The sequence below is a fragment of the Monodon monoceros genome, unplaced genomic scaffold, assembly GCF_005190385.1.
Source record: "Monodon monoceros isolate NGI ecotype Baffin Bay Population unplaced genomic scaffold, NGI_Narwhal_1 Super_Scaffold_21, whole genome shotgun sequence".
Lineage (NCBI taxonomy): Eukaryota > Metazoa > Chordata > Mammalia > Artiodactyla > Monodontidae > Monodon > Monodon monoceros.
The window spans coordinates 75,128,583-75,144,435 of NW_021703778.1; the positions used below are offsets into that span (position 1 = coordinate 75,128,583).

At 37.3% G+C, this 15,853-nt stretch overlaps 1 protein-coding gene across 5 annotated transcripts in view; it reads left to right on the forward strand.

Annotated features, from left to right (window-relative positions):
- NEO1 (neogenin 1) overlaps window positions 1-15,853 on the forward strand; it is a 240,200-nt gene that overhangs the window by 80,445 nt on the left and 143,902 nt on the right. For all 5 annotated transcript variants that reach the window (XM_029239259.1, XM_029239260.1, XM_029239256.1 and 2 more), the window contains exon 5: window positions 10,878-11,014. In XM_029239259.1, coding sequence (XP_029095092.1) covers window positions 10,878-11,014 — 137 coding nt within the window. The remainder of the gene's footprint in view (window positions 1-10,877; window positions 11,015-15,853) is intronic.

Below are 15,853 nucleotides of genomic sequence, written 5' to 3' on the forward strand. Positions count from 1 at the left end.
TCCCAGCTAAATATTATGCAAAGAATTTCTAAGACTTCAAGGGAATTATTTTAAACTTACGCTACCTGAAACATAAGGAACCTTAAAATAGGGGATACAAATTTCAAGCTCTTAGAGTAGAAATTTTAATTGGCTGCATGTTAGAACAAAGTATCAGGAATGGGAAAGCTGAGCTAGGTTATTTTTAAAACTTTTATATTTCATAATCATAGAAGTACATTCTGAAGATAAATAATGATATAAGAGTTTGATTTCTTAAGTAAGAAATAAAAGTGAGAATTTCTGTGATTCTCATTTGTTTATACAGTAATTATTCAACAAATATTTATTGAATGCTGATTACGTTAGGCCCTATTCTAGCAGGGAATAGAGTAGTGAACCAAATAGAGGTTTTTGCTCTCACGGAGCTTGTATTCCAGTGCTGAAGAGTCAGGCAGTAATCATATGAACATATGAAATTTTAGTTTATGATAAGTGCTATGAAGAAAATTGAGGCAAATTTAGTAATTTCCTAGTAATATTACTTTGAATTTTAAGGATAAATAGGAGACATAAGATTGAGTAGACTGTTTCCAACCTTGAGTTCTGTAGGCTTCTGAATACTTGCGTTATATGGTAGAAAAGTCTGAGAAGCATTGCTTTGATATATCACCGTCTCAGGAAGCTTCAGAAGAATATAAGAGCAGGACAGTGTTGGTGTTGTTCACATTGATGTTTCCAGACCCTGGCACAGTGCTTGGCATATAATTGGGTAAGGATAGTGGTGACCAATATATTTTGGTTGAATATCTGAACGTAGTATAGGAAAATGTAAGTAGATGAATGGAACACAAGAGTGCTTCAGGTTAGACGCAGGTAATTACTCAAAATATCTCTGTTTCTCCCAGGGCCTTATGAGATATATAGATGGACCTTAGTTAATAAATTGTTTAGACTTCAAATTAGAAAGAAATTTAGAAATTGAAAGAAAAAAGTGGCTAGAAATCCAGGTAGTAACTGGGCTAGGTCTAGTAAAAAAATCTTAAATTATTGGACATCCTTCTCTATCGTTAATTTTAAGACCTCTTTGAAAATGAATATTTTAAAACATTTCCATGGCTTTTATAAGTGTCTTAAGAATTGATATATTTACTTAATCTTTTGATCAGATTTGTTCCGATTCAAACCAAACATAGGTATTGAAGTGGAGGTGGTGGTGGAAATGTATCCCATTCATTGAGTAGTTTTATTTGAAAGGGGGAGAATTTAGAAAATACAGATGCCAAAGTGCAAGGTGACTGACAGCAAAATGTAATTTAGTAATTAATGTTATGTTTTAGTGGAATGACAGATTAGAACCCAGCTGCAAAAGAACAGGTTATAGTTATAAAGATGCTTAATGTTATTACAATTGACAATAGAAGAAAAATTAGAGTATTTAAAAAACAAGTAGAGGACTTCCATTTCTGGGAAGATTGAGTAGTATTTTTCTGTATTCTTCCTGCTAATTACAACTAAAAACTCTAGCCATTATATGTAAAACAAACATAAGAAGACTCTGAAAGATGGAGAGAGGAAGATTGACTGGCTAGGGGCTTTTAGACCAAAGGAACACCATGATGCTGTGTTCCCTGGTTTTTGTTTTTGCCTCGTATGTCCCAGCTTGCGCTGAAGAAGCCGATAACTTGGAAACACCACTAGGCATAAAAAGAAAAGCTCTACCAAAAGTGTGCTCTCTCTAGCCAAAAGACCAGGAAAGAGGCAGCCTGGCAAGATAAAAACTGTTAGACTATAATCACTCCTACTCCAGCCATACACCACATAAGAAACTGTGGCCCCATCCTCTCCCATGCCAGCAAAGGCCAAGTGGGAGGCCTAGACTTCCACCCTCACCAGGTTGTAATGAGGTCTCCCATCCTCCCTGCTATATGGTGTCAGAGGCTAAGTAGAGAGCCAAGATTTTCATCCCAACTGGGAAGTATTGAGGCCCCCACCCCTGCTGTATCAGTGGAGACACACGGGGAGCCTGGACTTTTATCCCACCTGGCAATAAGAGACACTCCTTCCCAACTTCCCTTTTCCACTGGAGTGGTATCAGAGGAGGCCTGTGGAGAGTCAGGACTTTGAGCACCATGTAGCATTGACACCCTCTCTTCATGGTATCATTGGATGCCATGTGGGGAACAGTAATGAGTTACTGTTACTGCACCCAGCCAGGGGGGCAGTATCAGTGGAAGCCTGGTGAGGAGCCAGAACTCCCAACCCTGCTAAGTGGTAAAGAGGAGTCCCTACTTCCCCCTCAGGTATCAGTGGAGACTGAGTGTAGAACCTGGACTTCTACCTCCACCTGACATAATGAGGTGGCACCTCCCCTTTCCTCTGGGTGTCAGAAGAAGCCAGCTGAAAACAAAAGGTTTAGTAAGATCCAGAGTCTTATAATATGATGCCCCAAATATCCAGATTTCAGTTGAAAATCACCCATTCATACCAAGAACAAGGAAAATCTCAAAAGAGAAAAGACAGTCAATTGATGCCAACACTGAGATGACAGGTCTTTGAATTACCTGACAGAGATTTTTAAAGCACCCTTAGGGTAGGTTTATTCCTAGGTATATTATTCTTTTTGTTGCAGTGATAAATGAGAGTGTTTCCTTAATTTCTCTTTCTGATTTTTCATTGTTAGTGTATAGGAATGCAACAGATTTCTGTGCATTAATTTTGTATCCTGCTACATTCATTGATTAGCTCTAGTAGTTTTCTGGTGGCATCTTTAGGATTTTCTATGTATAGTATCATGTCATCTGCAAACACTGACAGTCTTACTTCTTTTCCAATTTGGATTTCTTTTATCTCTTTTTCTTCTCTGATTGCTGTGGCTAAAACTTCCAAAACTATGTCGAATAATAGTGGTGAGAGTGGGCACCCTTGTATTGTTCCTGATCTTAGAGGAGGCAAAAGACCTGTATGCAGAAAACTATAAGACACTGATGAAAGAAATCAAAGATGATACAAACAGATGGAAAGATATACCATGTTCTTGGATTGGAAGAATCAACATTGTGAAAATGACTATACTACCCAAAACAATCTACAGATTCATTGCAATCCCTATCAAATTACTGATGGCATTTTTCACAGAACTGGAACAAAAAATTTTACAATTCGTATGGAAACACAAAAGAGCACGGATAGCCAAAGCAATGTTGAGAAAGAAAAATGGAGCTGGAGGAATCGGACTCCCTGACTTCAGACTGTACTACAAAGCTACAGTAATCAAGACAGTATGGTACTGGCACAAAAACAGAAATATAGATCAGTGGAACAAGATCGAAAACCCAGAGACAAACCCACACACATATGGTCACCTTATCTTTGACAAAGGAGGCAAGAATATACGATAGAGAAATGGCAGCCTCTTCCATAAGTGGTGCTGGGAAAACTGGACAGCTACATGTAAGAGAATGAAATTAGAACACTTCCTAACACCATACACAAAAATAAACTCAAAATGGATTAAAGACCGAAATGTACGGCCAGACACTATCAAACTCTTAGAGGAAATTGTAGGCAGAACACTCTTTGACATAAACCACAGCAAGATCTTTTTTGACCCACTTCCTAGAGTAACGGAAATAAAAACAAAAACAAATGGGACTTAATAAAATTTAAAAGCTTTTGCACAGCAAAGGAAACCATAAACAAGACAAAAAGACAACCCTCAGAATGGGAGAAGATATTGCAAATGAAACAACAAAGGATTAATCTCCAAAACGTACAAGCAGCTCATGCAGCTCAGTATCACAGAAACAACCCAATCCAAAAATGGGCAGAAGACCTAAATAAACATTTCTCCAAAGTAGACATACAGGTTGCCAACAAACACATGAAAAGATGCTAAACATCAATAATCATTAGAGAAATGCAAATCAAAACTACAATGAGGTATCACCTCACACCGGTCAGAATGGCCATCATCAAAAAATCTGCAAACAGTAAACGCTGGATAGGGTGCAGAGAAAAGGGAACCCTCTTGCACTGTTGGTGGGAATGTAAATTGATACAGCCACTATGGAGAACAGTATGGAGGTTCCTTAAAAAACTAAAAATAGAACTACCATATGACCGAGCGATCCCACTACTGGGCATATACCATAATTCAAAGAATTACGTGTACCACAGTGTTCATTGCAGCACTGTTTACAATAGCCAGGATATGGAAGCATGTCCATCGACAGATGAATGGATAAAGATGATGTGGAACATATATACAATGGCATATTACTCAGCCATAAAAAGGAACGAAATTGAATTATTTGTAATGAGGTGGGTGGACCTAGAGTCTGTCATACAGAGTGAAGTAAGTCAGGAAGATAAAACCAAATACTGTATGCTAACGCACATATATGGAATCTAAAAAAACGGTATTGATGAACCTAGTTGCAGGGCAGGAATAAAGATGCAGATGTAGAAACAGACTTGAGGACCTGGGATGGGGGGGCGGGGGGGAAGCTGGGATGAACTGAGAGAGTAGCATTGACATATATACACTATCAAATGTGAAATGGATGGCTAGTGGGAAGCTGCTGCATAGCACAGGGAGATCAGCTTGATGCTTTGTGTTGATCTAGAGGGGTGTGATAGGGAGGGTGGGAGGGAGGCTCAAGGGAGGGGGTTATGGGGATATATGTATACATAATAGCTGATTCACTTTGTTGTACAACAGAAACTAACACAACATTGTAAAGCATTTATACTCCAACAAAGATATATTTTAAAAAGATTTTTAACACAGTCATCATTAAAATGCTTCAACAGGGAATTATGAACACACATGAAACAAATGGAAAAATAGAGTATCTCAGCAGATAAATAGAAAGTCTCTTCAAAAAGAAAGAGAAGACTTAAAGGAGAACTAAATGGAAAATTTTGAACAAAGACAATAAGCAAAATAAAGAAAAACTCAATAGATGAGCTCAGCAAGAGACTGATGGGACAGAGGAAAGAATCAGTGAACTGGAAAAAAAAGGGAGAAGACACAAATGATCGGTATTAGGACTGAACCAGGAATGCCACTACAGACCCTGGCAAACATCAAAAGGATAATAAGGGAATACTGTACACAACTATACATCATGTAAGTTTGATGACTTAGACAAACCATATCCTCTAAAACACAAACTACCACATCTAACCCAATGTGAAATAGATAAATTGAGTAACCCTCTTACTCTTAAGTAGATTAAATTTGTAATTTTAACCCCCCCCCAAAAGTCTGCAAGTCCAGATAGTTTTATTGGAGAATTCTACCAGTGTTTAAAGAATTAAAACCAATTCTACACAATCTTTCCAGAAAATAGAAGAGAAGGAATTGAAGCTATTATTACCCTGTTAACAAAACCAGAGAAAGATAGTACAAAAAGGGAACACAACAGACTAGTATCCCCCGCGAATATGAACATAAAAATTCTTAACAAAATATTAGCAAATAGAATTCAGCAATAAATAAAAAGTTATATGTTCTATAAGTGTGGTTTGTTCCAGGGATGCAAGGCTGACTTAGTATCCCCGAATTAATCAGTACAATCCACCAGAATTAAAGAAAAAAACGAAAAACCTAAACCTGATCAGATTAATCAGTGGAGAAAAAGCTGCTGACAAAATTCAACACCCATTCATTATGTTAAAAAAAAAAACCCTTAGAAGAATAACTTCAGAGCATCTACAGAAACCTACAACTAACATTATACTTAATGGCAAACAACAGTACTTCCCCATCAAGATGAGGAACCAGTTAAGGAAGTTCACCATCACAGTGCTAGAAGTTCTAGCCAGTTCAATAAGACAAAAAAAAGGTATATAAATCAGAAAGGAAGGCATATAACAGTCCCTATATGCAGATATGTTTATGTAGAAAATCCTAAGGAATCCACAAAACTTACAACCAAGAAGTGAGTTCAATAATGTCACAAGATACAAGGTAAACATAAAAATCAGTTGTATTTCTGTATTCTAGCAATGAACATGTGAACACAAATTGCAAATACAGTAGCATTTGCAGTCACTCACATCTTAAGTGTAAATTAACAAAACTTGTTAAATTTGCATACTAAAAACTATAAAATGCTAATGAAAGAAATCAAAGAAGAGCTAAATAAATGGAGAGACATACCATGTCCATGGATTAGAAGACTCAGCATAGTAAAAACGTCAGTTCTCTTCAAATTTATATACAGGTTAACTCAATTCTTGTCAAAATCCCAATAAGATTTTTTGTAAATATAGATAAAATTATTCTAAAATTTATATGGAAAAGCAAAGGAACTAGAGTAGTTAAAACAGTTTTTTTTTTAAAGTGGGAAGAATCAGTCTATTTGATTTTAAGACTTACTATGTATCTACAATAAAAAAAGACTATATAGTGTTGATGGAAAGATAGACCGATATATCAGTGGGATAAAATAGAGAATCCAGATATAGATCCATACAAAAATTCCCAACTAATTTTTGACAAAGATGCAAAAGCAATTCAGTGGAGGAAAAGTAGCCTTGTCAACAAATCCTACTGGAATAACTGGACACCCATCCATAGACAAAAACCTGAACTTCAAGCTGAGTCTCATACGTTATGTAAAAAATTAACTCAGAATAGATCATGGACCTAAATGTAAAATATGCAACATGAAATTTTAGAAAAGAAACATAAGAAAATCAGGATCAAGGCCTAGGCAAAGAGTTTTTAGATTTTACACCAAAAGCACAATCTATAAAAGGAAAAATTGAAACTGGATTTCATCAAAATTAAAACGTTTTGCTCTGTGAAAGACCCTGTTAAGAGGATGAAAAGATAAGCTACAGAGTGGAGAAGATATTTGCAAACCACATCTCTAACAAAGGAATATTATCTAAAATGTGTAAAGATATCTCAAAACTCAGTATTAAAAAAAAGCATATAATTTACCTAGAACATGGGCAGAAGGTATGGGTAGGTGGTTCACCAAAGAAGATGTACAGATGGCACATAAGTACAAGAAAAGTTGTTTAACATCATTAGCCATTAAGGAACTGCAAATTAAGACCACAAGATATCACTATATACCTATCAGAATACCTAAAATTTTTTTAAAGTGACAATACCAAATGCTGTCAAATATGTGGAGAAACGGGATCACTCTGACATTGCTGGTAGGAATGTGAAATGGTACAGCCACTCTGAAAAACTGTTTGGCAGTTTCTGAAAAAATATGTTGCAACTGCCATATGACCTAACATTTTACATTCTTGGGCATTTATCCCATATAAATGAACTTATGTTCACACAGAAACCTATACATGTATGTATATAGCAGCTTTATTCATAATAGCCCCAAACTAGAAACAACCCAGATGTCCTTCATTGAGTGAATGGTTAAACAAACGATGTCTATCCATACTATGGAATTACTCTTAAGCAATAAAAGGAATGATAATTGCAACAATCTGGATGAATCTCCAGAGAATTATACTGAGTGAAAAAAAGCCAATCCCCAGAGGTTACATATTGTAACCTTTACGTAACATTCTTCTTGAAATGACAAAATTATTGAAATGGAGAACAGATTAGTGATTGCCAGGGGTTAATGAGGGAGGTGGTAGAGGGAGGGAAGTGGGTGTGGCTGTATATAAAAGGGCAATATGAGGGATCCTTGTGGTGGTGGAAATGTCAGTCTCCTGGTTGTAGTTTTACTAGATATTACTGTTGAGGGAAACTAGGTAAAGGGTACATGAGATCTCTTTGTATTATTTCTTAGTACTGCATGTGAATCTAAAGTTCAAAATAAAAAGTTTAAAGAAAAAAAAAATGAGAGCATGTAAGATTAGCTTTCACCTACCCTTCCTTTCCTGCTGTTTTAGAGGAAGAGGTTGTGTAAGAAGTCCTTTTGTGCTCTCGATATTATTGTTTTCCATTCTCTCCAGCGAAATGTCTATTTCTGATTTCCTGGCAAGTTCTTTTGGTATACCATTTTGTAGAATTACCATGTTTTATGTCTGTCTTTCCCACTCAGTTGCATGACAGTACTGATCTTGTTTTTGTTCACTGCAGTATCCCAGCTGCTACCTGACATATATAGGCACACCAATAAAGAATTGTTAAATGAATGATAAATCCCTCTCCTTAACTTTATCATCCAGCTTCTTAAGAGTGGTCATTACTTTATGCCTTCTCTTTACCCCTCTTGTTACTGCCATAATTCATCCTCTTTAATTCTGAACCATTACACTAACTTTACAACTTCTAATCTTTTCCCCACTCCTCACTCCTCTTGTTTCCTCACTAAATCTGATCTTGTTATTGATCTGCTCAAAAGCCTTTCCCTTTTGCTAAAGAAATGTCTCCTTAGCACAGCGGTCCCCAACCTTTTTGGCACCAGGGGACTGGTTTCGTGGAGAAAAATTTTTCCACGGACCAGGGAGGGCGGGGTGGGGGGATGGTTCAGGGGTAATGCAAGCAAAGGAGGGGATGGTTCAGGGGGTAATGCCAGCGATGGGAAGCGGCAGATGAAGCTTCGCTTGCTCACCCGCCCCTCATCTCCTGCTGTGCGGCCCAGTTCCTAACAGGCGGCGGACTGGTACCGGTCCCGGTCCCGGTCCCGGTCTGCGGCCCGGGGTTGGGGACCCCTGCCTTAGCACACCAAGCTCTCCTCAACTGACCCCTGGCTACTCAGAGACACACATATACATACACTCCTGTGTCCAGCAACACTCAGTTTGGGTCCGTTGACCATGAATGCTTTTTCACTCATTGTTTCTGTTGCCTGCATTTTTGAATTTTAGAGCTTTAAAAGCTTGATTGCCATTTTACTATAAGCCACCATATGTTAGGTGAACAAGTTAAGTGAATTCTGATAAGCTAGTGGACGTTCTTCCTCCCAGCCTTCTTTTAAGGAAAGTAAAATAAGCTCCATTAAGAAAGATTGACTTTTCCTGTACTTGTACTCAGTTATGGCAAACATGAGGCATAGCAGTATCAGGAATATTTTTTAGTGTAAGTATTAGATATAAATTGCTGTACCTCAATTTCAAAAGTACCATACCAGCTAGTGTTTCAGATTGTGTTCCTCTCAGCTGGGTATCATATGTGTGTAGTGCTGGTTTCCCTTTTGTGAACCTTGTTTTCCATTTATGAAACTTAGTTGTGATTTTGTCCAAGAGTAATATATAGGATATTAATTTTTGTAAATTTATTTTGTGAGGCACCCAAACCCTGTCTTATCTCTGTTTCTTTTATCCCAGTCATTCTTGCTTTCTTCCATTATATGTTGTCTTGCTTCTCTATCACATAAAGTTGTAATTTGAGGGTATAATTAAGATAGTTCACATTGGAAGACCACTTGATAAAGTTTAGTCTTGATCTTGCAGGGTATTTCTTAGAGAAGTCACCAAATATGATTCTGGTTTTCCTTTCTTTGTCCAGAAACTTAATCTTGCCTATCAGATTTAGAAAGACTACCCAAACCCACAGTGTACTGAAACTTAGGCCAAGATAGCACTTTACTTACAATGAGAATTATTAAGTGTGGCACAGACTGAATAGTCGCCGTTTCCTCTGACTTTTTTCCCTGTCAAGAATTCCATATGGGGCTTCCCTGGTGGTGCAGTGGTTGAGAGTCCGCCTGCTGATGCAGGGGACACGGGTTCGTGCCCTGGTCCGGGAAGATCCCACATGCCGCAGAGCAGCTAGGCCCGTGAGCCATGGCCACTGAGCCTGCGCGTCTGGAGCCTGTGCTCCTCAACGGGAGAGGCCCGCGTACCGAAAAAAAAAAAAAAAAAAAAAGAATTCCATATGAAAAGCCAAATTGTAATCAAAACTTTTTTGTTGAGCATAGTTACAGACAGGAAATATAACAATATTAAGATTTGAGAGAGAAATCTGCCTATGAAAGTCAGATGTAGAACCTCAAAGTAAAAATAAAATTGTAATTCTCTAAAATCTCCAAATTTAACTATTCACTTTATAAAAATTTCATCAGAATGTTGGTTTGTGATTTCTTCCTTGATGTTATAGGATCATTTGGCTTCCTTTTTAAATATTCTGTTTGAGGGAGAGAAAAAGGGAAGGAGGGAGTGGGGAGAGGAAATGAGATTTTCTTCTGGTAGTTATTTTCCTTTCCAAGGATAACTTCAAATAATATATAATACATATCAGTGTTACATATAGCAAAATTCCTTTATAAAAATACTTAACCTGTACAAAAATTAAAAATATATATTTTCCTTAAATAGACTTAAGACATTCTGTAGAGCTGGGTTAGTAATGATCAGCATCCTTGTTGATGATGGCGTGATGGTGGCTGGTTCATGACTAGCTACCACACCCAGGAAGCTGCTCTCTGGCAACTGTTCTCTCTCCCTTCCCTTCCTCTTTTCCTCCCTTTCCTAGCCAAGCCACTGTTGGAAACTTTCAGTAGGCACTGTGACCCCATGACTTACTGTTTCTGATCTGACATTTGCCCTCTCTGTTAGTCATTTGAGTATGGCATAGGTGTGGTGGTGTGACTCTCAGATTGATACCAGACTTGAAAATTACGTAATTTGCAAAAAAAAAAAAAAACTGGGCAGAGTAAAGAAGCAGAGATGGATTGTGGGGAGTGGAATTGGTCACAAAAATGGTATCCCTTTGGGAATAATTAAAGTGTCGGAGATAATTCATTTTAACATTTTGATTTGTATTTGTGATATTTATGCATATGAAATTTGAGCAAAGCAAATTGGAGTAAATTAAATTCTGATATTTTATGTTGGTCTCAGTCCATCTATAGCTGTATAAATAATACTGTCTAAATGTTTTATCTGTTTTATGTGGAATGTTTTTCAGGTGTTATTTTCCTGGTTCTGAAATGTATCAATATGTTTTAATGCAGCTCTGAAAGATTGGTATTGCTGGCAGGTGGTAGTCTGGAGATCAGTGACGTCACCGAGGATGATGCTGGCACTTATTTTTGTATAGCTGATAATGGAAATGAGACAATTGAAGCTCAAGCAGAGCTTACAGTACAAGGTATGCAAATATTTCCTTTATAAATTTTAAAAATCCTGTGTACTTTATGGGTTTGTAATTGTTAAAAGTTAATGTGGAAGAGGCAATACACCATAATAGTTAAAAGTAAATGGGCTACTTGAGTTCAAATGCTGGGTCTTATACTTCCTAGCTATATAACTATAGGAAATTTACTTCTCTGAGCTTCATTTTTCTCATCTGTAAAGTGGAGATTTAATAAGAGTACTTACCTCATTGGAGTTGTTTTCAGGACTAGAAGAGTAATGCTTGTAAAACTCCCAGAATAGTGACTAGAATATGGTAAAAGCTCAAAGTTAGTTATTGTTGTTATTATCTGTAGTGTAGGGTAGGGAAGGGTGTGATCTATGGCATCTGGAAGGTTCAGTTCACTTTTCTTTTCTCAAAAATGCTTTCTCTTTCTCTGACCCAGAACCACATATCCTAAGCATTGGTGTTCCCTCCTTTAGGGTGAATAGATCACCTAGGAAGGAGCGCAGTGTGGCTCTCAACATAACAACCTGTTTGATTTGATGATTTCTTTCTTTTCAACTAATGCTGACCATCGCAGCATCTCCCTTATAGGCTCTCTGATTTGGAAGTCAAAGAAAATGACCATGGCATGTACACATAATCTCCCCATCTCCCTTGTTTTTCCTCCATATGGAAGTGTACCCTCAGAGGAACATTTGCTCTCTCTCCTATGAATTGTCTGCAAATCTGTCTTTGTTTCAAATAAAAATCTTTAAGATCTTCTCTGTTACTTTTAGGGAAATCCAACACTGCTTGGATATGTAGAGGTATATATTAACTTATGATATTCATTATCAAGTTGTCTCAAAGTGTATTGTATTTGATAGAATACTTCCTGATACATGGTTTGGGGTGATCTCATATTTTATATGAAGGTTTCTTTCTCTTGGTACATTTTGTGGGTTTCAGAGTGGAAAGTAGTCACATTCCTACTCTGTTTGGTAGGAATTGGGGAGCACATTGGGGTTCTGTGCTGGCAGAGGCATAGAATGTTTAGATTCTGTATTGCTATTTGTGGGTGGATTCATAATCTCTGCAAATCAAAAGAGCAGGCCTTAGAGTTCATATAACTGTTACCTCACTTGAGCTCAACCATTGCTCTGGCTAGATAGTAAGTAGGATTAGACCAGTGGTAGAATGACTGATTTCTTTACCTCTATGTAATTGGAACTGGACAAGTAAAATATTAGTGAACTTCCATGCCTCCCTTGGTGGATGTTTTCTCTTTTTGTTTTTTTCGTTAGTCAGGTTCTTGGCTTGATACTCTCTCCATTTTTCTACCTGTGCCTCAGCTTCCTCCAAAGTAAAGTACCTTGTTATTAGCCTCAAATGGGAGGCGTAGTATCTGCCATATGTATTAGTTACATTTGTCCATGCAATTAATTTCTGCTCTTTGTTTTTATTCATTGTATGGAATCTAATTAAGACTCTGTCTGTTAGCTTAATTAACTGCAGTTTTTAGTTACAGGATAACACATACATCTGGTACTTCGTATCCTGTTCCATCTTATCATCTGTGCCTTAAGAAAATGCCCTTTAAGTGAATACATTCTAGAAAGCTGAGAAAAGAATAAGAGTGAAGAAACCCAGATATTAAAATTAAATAACCTTCTCCAATCAAAACAGCATGGCATTGGCCCAAGAATAGACTAGACAATAGAAAGGAATAAAATCTAGCTGATACAAGTAATTATGGAACTTTAAAATATTATCAAAGTGGTACTTCAATTCAGAGGGGAAAAGTGTTTTATTTATTAAAGGGTATTGGTACAAAAGACTTTTAAGTGGAAGGAAATAAAGTTGGATCTCTACTTCATTTCAAAGGTCTAAATGTGAAAAGGTGAAGAATATATGGGATAGCGTTTGTATTATCTCTGATGGGAGAGACTATCTTAGGAAAAAGAGAAATGGCATGTCAAGCAAAAACCAACAAATTCTGACAACATACACATTTTTAAAAAAGTTATAGAAAAACCCTGTGCAGATGATATATTGGGAGAAAATATTTGCAACACATAACTGAGAAAGGGTCAGAATCATTAAAATAAAGAGACCTTTCATAAAGAGATTTTTTAAAAAGAAATAACCTAAAGAAAGCTGATAAAGACCGCCAACAGGCAATTCACAGGAGTTTATTAGCTATTTGCATTTCTTCATCAGTAGATAGTCAATTTTACTAGCAGTCAGAAAAATACAAATTTAAAAGATACCATTTTCCCCACCATCATATTGGCAAAAATTTAAAAGATTTTGACCTTCAGAGAATGTGGTGTGGTGCTCGGTACTGAAAAGTATTACTGATACCATCTCATCAGTACAGAACAGAGCAAAAACATCACCTCCTTGGTACTAGATATTGTATTCTACAATACAATTTAAGGTTGAACTAGCTTTTTTGGTAACCTTATTTTAGGGGGCAACCAAATTCATTTACTTACCAAGTCTTATCAATAGTCCACCAACTCTTTCTTTTCCTCCCCAACCTCAATTGGGGAGAATGTCTAAGGTTCTATGTTAGGTCCTTCCATTTTTGCCTACTATTGAAATAGCAGCCTATCTGCTAACTTCTCTGTATCTAACATAGTTTCATATTGGCTTGAGGCTAATAGTTGTACATATGTGTTTTAGAGTGCCTGCCGTGATTTTGATTTTCATTAGATGACTGGGGAACTCTGGTGCTTAAAAATATCTCAAGGTCAAAAATCTTAGTGAGCAGACCAATAGAAGAGTTTTGGTTGTTTTTTATTTCACCCAGAAGTTTACACCGAATGCTTTATAAGTCTATGGTGATGAAAAGTTAGAAAAAATAGCTAAAAGGTGTTTTCAAAGGTATGAAGCTAGAGATGGCATAAGATCTCTATCCATGAAAGAATTACTCTCTAAACTAGATGCCCCAGGTAGCTTTTTTGGTGGTAAGATGTTCTGTTAAATATTAACTTTTCATTCATCTGCTTGCCTGAAATCTTTGAACTGGGTTGGGAGTGGTTGAAATTGAGCAAGGCTTCTACACCTTTGATGAAGAAAGTAGTTTCTAGGCTGGTTTCCATTTTCTGTCAATCTAATTCTAGCTGTTGACTCCCTCACCCAAAATCAACTCCGAAGAAACTAGAGGAGTGAGAGGGAATTCTGGGGAGACTCAGGTGCCATGAACCTGTATGTGTTTATGGATGAGTGAAAGAAAGATGGTTTGTGGGGGTGGTGGCTGCAGCCTGGGACGAAGGACTGCCAGCGGTAACAGTGAGAAAGTAGATTGGAAGGAGGCTGTTAAATTTTATCTTCCTCGCTGGTGTTGCCTTGAGACTATCTTTTCACAGCAGAAATGAACAGGAATGGCCCAGGCTTCCATGTCCATTCAAAAGGTCTACTGGGGCTCTGATGGCATTAATGAAACTGGTATGGCCTGACTGCCCTTAGGGGATCACTTTTCTACTTCTTCCCCCACACTGCCTCCAAACTCCCAGATTGGTAGGTTTTAACCTAGGAAGATTCTGAGGCCGGTGCTATTTCTACCTAAGAATTTAAATATGAAACCTTGACCAGAGGAGTTACCTGTGGAATGCCCAGCAAATTGGAATAAAAAACAGTAGTTCTGAGGTCCTTGGGGCTCTTTGCTCCAGGGCTCATCCTCCTGCAGTTAGGGCCTGGTGACCATACATGTTCTCAGATAGAGTGGCTGGTACACCAGAAGAACATTAGCTTATAGCCAAACTACTCCCCTGAATTGTACAGCTGCTCTCAGAGAAAGACAACCAAGTGACTAACATATACCATCTGATGGAGAATTAGTGGAAAAATTGACCAAGAATTTAAAATAAGCATGATGAATACATTTAAAGAGATAAGAAGGATATTAGCAATATAATGCAAGAACTAGAAAATGTGAAAACAGAACCAAGTAGAAATATTAGGTATGAAAAATGTAGTGAGGATAAAGAACACGGTAGACTGAGTAATAGTCTAAGATATACAGCTGATGAACAGACTCCTGAGTTGGAAGATTACATTGAGAAACTCTCTAAGAACATAGCATTAAATGAGAGAATGCATAGAATAAAAGCCAAGGGGTGTGAAAGTTAGATGTAGAAGGGCTTGTATCCAGATAAATAGGAATCCTAGAGGAGATCTGAAATAAAAAGAGAGAAAGAAATATTTGAAGAAATAATTAAGATAAATTTCTCAGAATTAAAGATTAATGGAAGACCTAAGATTGAGAGGGCTTTTAATGACTGCTAAATACTGGAGAGGAGAAAACAGTCACCATTAGACTCATTTACAGTGGCTGATAACATCAAAGTCAAAAAGAGCTTTTAAAAGCTCCCAGTGACAAAGAGCAGATCACCTATAAAGGGACAAGAATTAGACTGCACCTAGTGTTGATTTTGAGAGATGTGATTTCAAGAGGACAGTGGAGTAATTTTTTAAAGGTTTAAAGGAAAAGAACATTGAATTCACATAGCATTTATATATACCCAAAATGTGAGGCATAGTAAAAATTCTCATCATACAAGACCTAGGAAGGTTTGCTACACAAAAATATACACTGAAAGCACTTTTGGAATGAATACTCAAATAATAAGAGACACATTCAGGAAAGGCTGTAAGAGATATGGGAGTTTTAAAATGTAGCCCCCAAATTCTTTGAAGTCCTCCTAGTGAGTGCTGGAGTTTATTATACCCCTTGTCCTTGAATCTGAGTGGGCTTAGAGCTATTTGAATCAATAGAGATATCACATGACTTCTGAGACTTATAAAAAGCCATGTGGAGTCCTCTTGGTTCTCTTGAAGTTAGTGCTTTCCAGACACTTCCTC